The sequence below is a fragment of the Lissotriton vulgaris genome, chromosome 5 (genome assembly GCF_964263255.1).
Source record: "Lissotriton vulgaris chromosome 5, aLisVul1.2, whole genome shotgun sequence".
NCBI lineage: Eukaryota > Metazoa > Chordata > Amphibia > Caudata > Salamandridae > Lissotriton > Lissotriton vulgaris.
In genome coordinates this window covers 1,542,213,016-1,542,224,497 of record NC_141693.1, presented here as the reverse complement: position 1 = coordinate 1,542,224,497, position 11,482 = coordinate 1,542,213,016, and the positions used below count along the sequence as shown (strand labels likewise).

Genomic DNA, 11,482 nt, shown 5'->3' with positions numbered 1-11,482 from the left:
AGAAACCTCATTCAGGTTGTTTTTGCAAAGTGCAAACAGCAGAATAATTCTGCCACCTCCCTTTTGATGGAATTTGGCAGGAACTCCACGTTACAAGCGTAATGCAAAGTTACCAAATTTCAGTCAGTTCTGCAAGCGGAATTATAATTCCACCCGGGCCTCACACCATACTATATCATACCATAATTTACCAATCCATACTATACCATCTCATACCATACAAAACCATATCATACCATACACCACCATGAATGTAAAGTCAGTAATAATTTAGGTTTGCTTTACGGTACTCATTGCAACAAACTAGCTGAAAGTACATTTTTGTGACACTTAAACTGTTTTTACCTGGTATGGTTGATATGTTTTGATTTTCACACAAGGTGTGTCAGCAAGCACATTGTCCACAACGTCACAGGCCAAATGTTTGTTCAAAGCATGCGCAAATGCATAAACAGCCAGATATGCATGGTACGTAAACCTGAGATTACTAAAGTCAAAGAGGAAGGGAGGCAAATCAGCCACCTGCTCTTTTTGTGTGCAGAATTGATCCTTGAGCAAGCCCACATCTTGGGTCATATTGTCTCCCCATTTGCACCCAAATCCTTTTTCCCAAAAAGATTTAATAAAGATGTCAGTTGGAGAAGTATTTGGGTGAATGTTGTGCACAAATTCTTTAAATCCAGGAATTTCAGCAAAGTGAAAAGCAAAAGCTATTGTTCCATTCAAAGATTCCCATGTTTGTCTAGAGAATAAATCAGGGGTGATTAAAAAACGTGTGGCACCTACCAAGACTTTTCCAAGGTGTTTCTCTTCAGCAAGCATCTCTAGAAATGGTATCATAAAACCAACATGACTATAGATCACAATGACTTTCGCTGTTGATTTTTTTATCAGGTTGACAAGGCTCATAGTTCTTTCCTTGGAATACTGAGGTGATACCTTTTCATTAAAAGCGACACACCCTCCTGTCTTTTTTATTTCCTGCTTGAGCTGTTCACTCCCTATGATGCTCAAGTAATCATCCGAAGCCACAATTCCGACCCATGTCCAGTTAAAATGTTTCAGGAAGGTAGCAATAGCATAAACTCCCATCAGATCGCTAGGCACTGTTCGTAAAAAGGAAGGATAGATATGTTTGTTGCTGAGGGTAGGTTGGATGCTGCCGTAACTGACCTAGGACGAAGAACAAAATGATATCATATGTGAAGCATCACCTACATTATACTCAGGTGAAATACCTTGTCTGCTGCTCTTTTGAGTACTCACAATGGGCCAGATGTAGGTGGCCATTTACCGGCCGGTAACGGACGATTTCGGCTGTTACCGACCGGTAAATGGGTTTTTGGAATGTAGGGGGCCAATTTTACCGATTCAGTAAATTTACCGAATCGGTAACTTCTAGATGTAGGTGGGACTCTTCTGAGTCCCAAAGGCCTTTCAGATTCGGTATTTTACCACCCAATCCAATTGGGTGGCAAAATACCAAATCCAGGTGTGCATGCACATGTGTGCATGCACACCTATGCCATGTGACAGACAGACATGTCTGTGTGCCACATGGCACACATGCCTGTGTTTTGGGGTGCTAGAGGGTGTCAAAGTGACACCCCCTGCACCCTTGCTGGAATCGGTAAATACTGATTCGGTAATGCCCATTGATTCCTATGGGCTTCAATGCCCATAGGAATCAATGGGCATTACCGAATCGGTATTTACAGAATTTACAGAATTTACAGGTATTTACCGATTCTGTGATACCTACACCCCCCCTCTATATTACCACTTCGTAAATACCGAATCGGAAAAATTCTGAATTTAAGAAGTGGCAAAATAAAATTACCTACATCTAGGCCCTAAACTTGAAATAATTCACCTTTATGACACTTCTTTTATTTTCAGTACAGTGTCAGGTAACTTAAATTCTAGGGCCAGATGTAGGTAGGCATTTACCGGTCGGTAACGGCCGAATTCGGCCATTACCGACCGGTAAATGCAATCTGAGATGTAGGGCCCTGTATTTTACCGATTCGGTAAATTTACCGAATCGGTAAATTTACCGAATCGGTAAAATACCGAATCAGTATTTTTACCGATTCGGTAAATTTGATATGTAGGTGGGACTCTTCTGAGTCCCACAACCCTTACCGAATCGGTATTTTACCATCAAATATATTTGATGGTAAAATACCGATTCCGGTGTGCATGCACATGTGTGCATGCACACCTGTGCCATATGACAGGCAGACCTGCCCTTAGGGCAGGTATGCCTGCCACATGGCCCCCGAACCTTTTTTGGGGGTGCTAGAGGGTGTCAAAGTGACACCCCCTGCACCCTTGTCAAAATCGGTATTTACCGATTCGGTAAATACCGACCGGTAATGCCCCATTCATTCCTATGGGCTTCAAAGCCCATAGGAATGAATGGAGCATTACCGGTCGGTATTTACCGAATCGGTAAATACCGATTTTTACCGATTCGGTAAAAGGAACATCTGGATGTTCCTACATACCCCCCTTCTTATTTACCGATTCTTAATTACCGAATCGGTAAAATTCGGTAATTAAGAATTGGTAGCTGAGTCCTACCTACATCTGGCCCCTAGTTCCTTTCCCCCAAAAGATAGAAGTTAAGGTACTATTAATAGATTTTAATGACAATTGTGAAAAAAGACCATTCAGATGTGAAAATGCAGGTAGTGGACACTACAGATAAGCAAATGCGGATAAAATGTAGCTACCGTGCAATATACATTAAAGAATTCTGAAATATGTAACTGGCTGGGGTATCCATAGTGTTGTAGAGTGTAGATTGACCATACAAATGAGCTGGTAGTCAAGGCATTCTATCTACATTGAATTATCAGACTATTATATGTGTTGGTCCACAACTTTCTGAATGCTCCTGACTGTTGATCTTACTAATGTGTCATTCTGCTATCCTTCCAACAGATATTGCCTTAAGCCTCCTACTCAATCACTTCTTCATCTCTGCTTTCCTAAATATTAGTGGGCAGTAAGTTGCTTTCTTAGAGTAATGCATAGAGAGACGGACAAAGAGATGATCATGCTGCTGCTCATGATGTGGGGTGTGATATTAAATCTTATTTGATTTCTCTCAGTCAGTCTGGTTATTAATACTTTTGATAGGAGAATTTTACTAGTAGAACGGCATTATTTGATGTGATGCAAAAATTGCTACTGAAGTATAGGGGCCCCAATTGGAAAAGCAATATTATTTCTGTAAGTCATAAGACACCTTCATATTGGCCATTTGCTTGGTAAGATTAACTTATGAAGTACTGACTAAAGTTAAAGTAATGACACAGGTTATGTTCCTCTTTTACAAGTCAGAAAGATATCTCATGAAACCCAAAAGATTGTTGCTCATGATAAGACTAATGAAGTTACATCTCCAGTCAATGCCACAATTAAACATTATCATAAGTGTTTGAAAAAACACTCTTTTTACATAATCACTTCCAGTTTTTTTGCTGACTAATATTGCTGCTTTTGATCACTGCACACAGGGGCACTGCTGTCCACTCCTCAGTACATGCGTTCTGTCCTTTAAAACAAAGGATACTTCTGCAGAGCATGGCTGGTCAGATATTGCGAAATGATAATCTGCCTTGTATTGCAGTAGCTGTAGCCAAGTATTTGAGCTGAATGTGGGCTATAAGACCAAGATTTCTCTCAATTGATTAATTGCTGCTTGGTACCTATGTCCGTAGCTTACCCTATTTAATCATTGTGTATGTTTAATTAATTATTGTATTTTTAATTAGGACAATCCAACATTTTTATTTAATGCATCATTCTAGATGTTTAATGTGTTCTTTCACCAAGTGTAAGATTGATGTTAATCTTTTAATTGTATTTTTAAAATACCTGCACTGAAACTTTAGTAACAAAAATAAGTTTTATTAGATGTACTTCGCTTTTATGACATTTATTTGTCGAATAAAGCTGATTGGATTGGATTGGCATACTTCTGCTATCTTTGTAATAAACTACAAAGACGATTCTACCAATATTTCTCGTTTATTAAAAATGTAACCCACTGGTGAAGTGGGATTTATAGTAAATATTTAGGAAAATTAACTTTTAAATGTAAGAAATTGTTTGCTTGGAGTCTCCCAGAGCAGAAATATTGGCTTAGGACTTTCGGTAGAAAGGTGACAAACTTAAGGGAGATCGGTTTGTCACATGTCCCCTCTCCTGATACACTTAAATGAGAATTGTGTGATTTTTCAGAAACTACTTTATGAAAAAAGGTTCAAGAATGACAACCTATTTACATTGACACTTTTTAGGCCAAAGGGGGGGATCCTTATCAGGATGCACAGACCCTCACCCACCAAGGCGGCATGCTTCTTCATTGGGTCATGCTCCATGTTTGGTGGGCAAATCATTACCGAAGCACTTTGAAGATGGCCTACACGTATGTGACCCCTTTCTATTGGGACAAGTGAAAGAATGGTAGATTGAGACAGTATAAAATTGCTTATGGATATCAAAAGAACACATTGTATGAAGCACAGGTTAAATTCATGGCAAGATTTAACAGGAACAAATAGACTCATAGGACCAACAGTATCCATAAGTCCATCACTTGAAACCAAGAGCCTAAACCGTGAGCTCATTGCTGATGTGCTCTGATCTTTTTAGCATACGTGTGCAAGTAGTGTTAGTAGGCATTTATACAATACAGGAAGTTAGAAGGGAACTACTGACCACTATCATGCGCTTATACTATACTGGAAGCAAGAATCAGGAAGCGAAGTACTCACGTCTACCGGTGTGAAGACTTGTGGATAAAAGCGGGGTTATTGCTGTTGAGGGATGGGCTTTGGGCGCTCTAGGATACTTGCCGCTGTAGTATAACTGGGTAAGTAGTGTTAGTATGCGTTTATAGTATATAGGGAGTGGGTAGCAAACTACTTTCTCCTACTGGTCTGAAGACTCAGGGATTAAACCGTGAGACTAAATTGTGAGCTCATTGCTGTGAAATCATGTGCTCTGTGTAGTATTCCAAAGTAAGTCATAGTAGAATGTTAGTATGTAATTCTGCATCCGGACTGGCACGACTCCAGCAGTGCCCAAGACCTCGACGAGCAACAGCAGCAGCCACCTGAAATGCATCCTGCTCAACACCCGCTCCGTCCACAGGCACGCCATCGAGATCTGGAACCTGCTCGACACCACAGCCCCAGACGTCGCCTTCTTTACGGAAACCTGGATGAACGCCTCCTCCGCGCCTGACAGCGCCATCGCCATCCCAGACGGCTACAAGATCATCCAAAGGGACCGCATCAACCACACCGGAGGAGGCATCGCCATCGTCCACAGGAACACCATCCGCATCACGACCAACACCGATGACACCCTCGCAACCGCCGAGCACCTGCACTTCCAAGTCCACATCAACCCCAAGACCACCCTCAGAAGCACCCTCATCTAAAGACCCCCTGGACAACGCACACAATTCAGCGAAGACATTGCCGACTTCATCAGCCCACACGCCCTCTGCTCCGCTGACTACATCCTCCTAGGGGACCTCAACTTCCACCTGGAGAACAACAACGACCGCAACACCACCACCCTGCTGGACAACCTCGCCAACCTGGGACTCAAGCAACTGGTGACCACCCCCATCCACTACGCCGGACACACACTCGACCCCGTCTTCTCATCCAGCAAGGACATCGCTTTTAGCCACGCCACCGGACTCCACTGGACGGACCACAGCTGCGTCCACTTCAGCTTCGCAAGGACCATGATCCACCACCACCAGCAACAGGCTGCACGCAGGAACTGGAACAAGATCACAGCCGACCAGCTCGCGTCCTCCCTGAGCATGAACCCTCCCACCAGCACAACGAACCCTAGCCAAGCGGCCACCAACCTCACGAAGTGGATCAGCGACTGCGCAGACGAGCTCGCCCCCCTGAGGACCCCGCCCAGCAGACCCGGCAGCAAGAAAGCCCCATTGTTCACTGACGAACTCAAGAGCTCCAAGAAGAACTGCCGAGCCCTCGAGAGAACCTGGCGCAGAGACCCAACACCGGACAACATGACTGCCCTCAAGCTCGCCACCCGGAAACACCACCAACTCATCCGCGCCACCAAGAACACTGCATTTAAGGAACGACTGGACAACAACGCACACAACAGCAAAGACTCTTCAACATCGTCAAAGAGCTCTCCAACCCCAACGCCGGAAACAACAACATCACCCATTCACAAGACCTCTGCAACTCCCTCGCCTCCTACTTCCACAACAAGATCGCGGACATACACAACAGCTTCAGCACTCAACCGACGAACACCACGACCGAACCACCACCCCCCCCACCACCCTCCGCGCCTGGACTCCGATCAGCACCGAAGACACCGTCCGCACGATGAACTCCATCCACTCCGGATCTCTGACCGACCCCTGCCCTCACCACGTCTTCAACAAGGCCGACGCTATCATCGCACCCCACCTGCGGGACATCATCAACACCTCCTTCGACACCGCTACCTTCCCGGAGAGCTGGAAGCACGCCGAACTCAGCGCTCTACTCAAGAAGTCATCGGCTGTCCCCACCGACCTCAAGAACTACCGCCCCATCTCGCTGCTCCCGTTTCCTGCAAAAGTCATCGAGAAGACCGTCAACAAGCAGCTGGCCGCCTTCCTCGAGACGAACGGATCCGTCGACCCCTCGCAGTCTGGCTTCCGGGCCAACCACAGCACCGAGACCGCCCTGATCGCAGTCACCGATGACATCCGAGCGCTGCTCGACAACGGAGAAACAGCGGCCCTCATCCTCCTCGACCTCTCCGCGGCCTTCGACACTGTCTGCCATCGTACCCTAGTACAACGCCTCAGCAACGTCGGAGTCCAGGAGAAGGCACTGGAGTGGATCATCTCCTTCCTCGCCGGAAGAACACAGAGAGTCCGCCTCCCCCGTTCAGATCTGAAGCCACCGAAGTCATCTGCGGCGTCCCTCAAGGCTCCTCGCTCAGTCCAACCCTCTTCAACATCTACATGAGCCCCCTCGCAGACATCGCACGCCAGCACAACCTCAACATCATCTCCTACACCGACGACACCCAGCTGATCCTCTCCCTTACCAACGACCCCGCCACCGCCAGAGCCAACCTTCACGAAGGGATGAAAGAGGTAGCCGAATGGATGAAGAACAGCCGCCTCAAACTGAACTCAGATAAGACGGAAGTCCTCATCCTGGGATCCTCACCCGCTGCTTGGGACGACTCCTGGTGGCCCCCCGCCCTAGGCAGCGCACCCAAACTAACAGACCACGCACGCAACCTAGGCTTCATCCTGGACTCCTCCCTCTCCATGACCAGACAAGTCAACGCCCGTCTCCTCGTCGTGCTTCAACATCCTGCGCATGCTAGGCAAGATCTTCCGTTGGATCTTCACCGAGACCAGGAAGACGGTCACCCAGGCCCTCGTCACCAGCCGTCTGGACTACGGCAACACCCTCTACGCCGAAACCACCGCCAAACTCCAGAAGAGACTCCAGCGGATCCAGAACGCCTCAGCAAGACTCATCCTGGACATCCCCCGTCGCAGCCACATCTCCGGACACCTGAGAGATCTGCATTGGCTCCCGGTCAACAAGAGAATCACCTTCCGTCTCCTCACCCACGCACACAAAGCCCTACACAGCCAAGGCCCAGGATGCCTCAACAGCCGCCTCAACTTCTACGCTCCCAAACGCCAGCTTCGTTTGACCAGCCACGCCCTCGCCGCCGTCCCCCGCATCCGTAGAGCCACCACAGGGAGACAGTCCTTCTCCTACCTCGCCGCCAAGAAATGGAACTCCCTCCCCATCCACCTCCGCCTGACCCAGGACCACCTCGCCTTCAGGAAGCAACTCAAGACCTGGTTGTTCGAGCAGTAGCAGATCCCCCCCCCCAGTGCCTTGAGACCCTCTGGGTAAGTAGTGCGCTATATAAATACGATGATTGATTAATTGATTGATTGATTGATTACTAGAATCTTCGCATGTAATGTTAGAAAGTAGGGTTGACATGAGGGGAAACTTGGCGAGTTTGTACACGGTGCTGGAGAAGACGGTTGTCTGCTCCTGTTGATGGGCGTTTAAGGTTTCTTGTTTTCTTGTAATAAATCTACTTATTGGATCCACTGCTCTCTGCCTCTTCACTACATAAATTTGTCGACGAGTGGGAGAAGGTAAAAAGAAGGCAGAACTCACCAACATTTTAAAGTTGCTTGCATTGTGCTGAAGACCCATTTTCTTTGTATAGTTGTTTCTACTCATCCATGGTCGTCGGCTCATTGAACTGTCATCCGACCTCTGGTAGGATTTATATTTTTAGATTATGCGCTTCCTCTGCCTCTTCACTACACGTGTGTAAGTAATGTTAGTATGCGTTTATACTAACCAATGCATCATGGTCCTAGGGAGCACGACCTCCCAGGCGCAGCTCATACAATGTCCGGGGGTGTGCCTCCGTGGGACATTTATGTTTGCTATTAGAGGGCGGGTGCATGGCTTCCATCCTGTGATAGCAAATCCTTCTTTGACTAGTTGAAGCGAGAGAAGGTTAAACTCGTATCACTTTAATAGAGCAGATCCAGATGGTAAAAATGGAGAGAAAAAAAAAAAAGTGGGCTCTCACCCGTTCTTTTAAATGAGGCCCCTGGTGGGTAATGTTCCATGGCCAATCCTATTATTATATTGTGGGGTCTCTGTTGGACTGGGGATCTTAATGTCACATGTAAATTAGGCACGGGAGGGCTCAGAGATGTTTCGCAGCTTAGGGGATTGCCACCTTCCCGGGTATTGTTTACTAATTGTTCGGGGGGCTTCGAGGCCAACTAAAGTCCAGGGATCGCCACCCTCTAGGGCTTTACTTTAATATGCAGGGTGGGACTCGGCAGTCCCTGAAGCTCGGTGGTCCTAGGCAGTGCCTCATTGGTTCTATGATCACACGGGCAGTACTCATGCTGTTATAAAGTGATACACTCATAGAAACCTTGCAGTTGTAGAGCTACCCAGGCTTCATTTGTGTAATAGTCTGTTGGTTTATATTTGGTAGTTGCACCGCAAAATTACAAATGTTTTCCCTCATAACACAGACGATTTTCAAAATAAACTAGAGACAAGTGTCGTCAGAAAAAGAAGACCTATACACTCACTTATTTATTGGAAAAAAATAACCTTTAATAAAACATTGCAAATAAATGGAAACGCTAGTTTTTTTAGAACAAACAACAGTATAACATGACACACGTGGGTGGGACTCCTCCGGAAGCAGCGTGCAAAACCTGCAAGACAAAAATGAAACATAAGTATGTGTGCCATATTGAAGAGGAAAAGAACGTTAGTCCGAATGATAGGGAGATAGTGAGAATGGGAGGGAGAGGGAGTGGGTGGAAGGGAGAAGGGGAGTCAGTTCAGTTCAGTTCAGATTGCTTTATTCGATTTTTGTTTAAAATCATAAAAGCGTACAGTTAAAAATACAATCATGATTAAAGAGAAACATACATATGAAGTCACAAATTATCTGCAGATTAAAAGTTAAAAACATTTGCTTGCCCTATGAATATAACTATCTTAGTAATAACATACTTTACAGGATTCGTGTAAACAGTTCTTCCAATACATCAGAAAGAAAGTTGATAGGGGTTGCAGTCCTTAAGACTATTATGCGGTAAATCAAATCTGTTAAGCGCGGGGATACTACAACAATGCGGTACGCAAACTCCTCTACCCAGCCTGGTATTATCCTCAGCCGTTGATCTGAGGTCTGGGATATATGAGGTGCTTGGGTAGAAGTCGTGTAGATCCCAGGTAGATATGGGACCATCACCTTCTTTGGGTGGCCAAGTTTGGAGGTATGGAACAATATGTCTACTCCTAAATCTTATTAGTACCAAGTCACCAGTGATGTCTTTTGGGAGGGGACCTAGCCAGCCCACTCTCCTCACGCTCATAATCCTTCCGTCAAGATCATGGGGCAGGGGTCTGTTTTTTGATAGCCAAAACTTGACCTTATTTAACAGGTCATGTTGTCTCTCTGATTTTCCCTGTTTGAGTTGCAGGACTCCCGAGAGGACGCACACAAATGGAGCGGCCTCTGGAGGTAGATGAATTTGAGAAACCCTATTGCGGTCTACTCTGGAAACAATATTGTGCACTATAGTGGGTTTAAGAGGGGCTTTAGGAACATTTGAGGGCAAAGAAGTGGGAACTAATACTTGGGTTTGGGTAGCTTCGTTTTGTGTGGTTGGTTTAGGCACATTCGGGGGAGCAGTTGACAAGGGATGATTATTGTAGCTTTGGTAGAAGGTAACAAATTAAGTTTGATTGTTTCCTCAATCCCTGTCAGTCTAACTCCCAAGGTGTTAATTTTGTCAATCAGGGGGTATATAATAGATTTGATCAGTTGTTCGATCATAGACAATAAAGCCATCTGGGAAGTGGGTGCTAGGTCGTCTAATTTATTAGTCGCCTCTGGAGTTGGGGGGGATTTGGTAGGAGGCAAAGTTGGACTTGGGGGCCCATTTTGTAGTTTTTGTATTTTAGATTGACTCCCATTATACTTATCCCCGTCATGCTTCCTTTTGGCAGATGTAGCCCAAATGGGTACTATACTTTGGGTAATGGCTTTTGTGAAAATGGAGAAGGGTTCCAGCACACTCTCGTTAGGGGCTAACGGGTTAGTGTTATTTGGCGGGGAGGGTAATCCTGCTGGGGCCTACCTAGTTTTACACAGACTATTTAATTCCTCCAACAATGAGAGGCTACACGCTGTACTGGTTATTTGTGAAGAGGATTGATTACTAGTTAGGCTGTCTATAAGCTGGTCGAAATTTTTTTCAACATCTCTGCGCGTAGGTAACAGTGTCCTATTTGTGTGTAGGTCTTTCATCCTGGGGCAAGAATCCGACCAGAGAGCTGTTTTAGTGGCAACCCCATTGCGGGTCATAGTGTGGAATGGTTGTAATAAAGTTAATAAAGTTTATTAGGCAAGTGCTACTGTCCAGTACAAAAAGTCAATCGGTAGCTTTACCTCCTCATGAAAAGCCAAGGGGTGTGGCCCGTCCCATCCTCCTCAGGCCTCTGAGGGCCACAGAGGGCCCGCCCTTTGCCCGGGCTGACCCGTGCGCGATCCCGCGTCGCGGGACTGGACTGCTTTTAGAGCGCTTCCTGGCGTGAGATGTCAGTGGGCGGCGTGTCGCTCCGCTGTGGCGCCTGGGTAGTGTAGTTCCAAGAATCTACCCCCCCCTCGCTCGGCGGCCGCGGATAAAGCTTGTGGCGGCTCAGGGAGGTATGGAGAAAGTGTGCCCCTCGCCGAGAACAGCAGCAACAAAGATTTGACCCCACAGGATTATGGAGTCCCCTGCTCCACCGGGGCTGGACTGCTTTTAGAGCTCCTCCCAGGGCGAGATGTCAGTGGGCGGCGTGTCGCCCCGCGGTAGTGTAGTTCCAAGAGTCTA

The 11,482-nt window shown here is 46.4% G+C and overlaps 1 protein-coding gene across 1 annotated transcript in view; it reads right to left on the bottom strand.

Annotated features, from left to right (window-relative positions):
- Positions 1 to 330: 330 nt before the first annotated feature.
- Positions 331 to 11,482, bottom strand: part of LOC147712979 (extracellular calcium-sensing receptor-like) — a 125,223-nt gene continuing 114,071 nt past the window's right edge. Inside the window, exon 2 of the mRNA XM_086919763.1 lies at positions 331 to 1,173. Coding sequence (XP_086775889.1) covers positions 331 to 1,173 — 843 coding nt within the window. The remainder of the gene's footprint in view (positions 1,174 to 11,482) is intronic.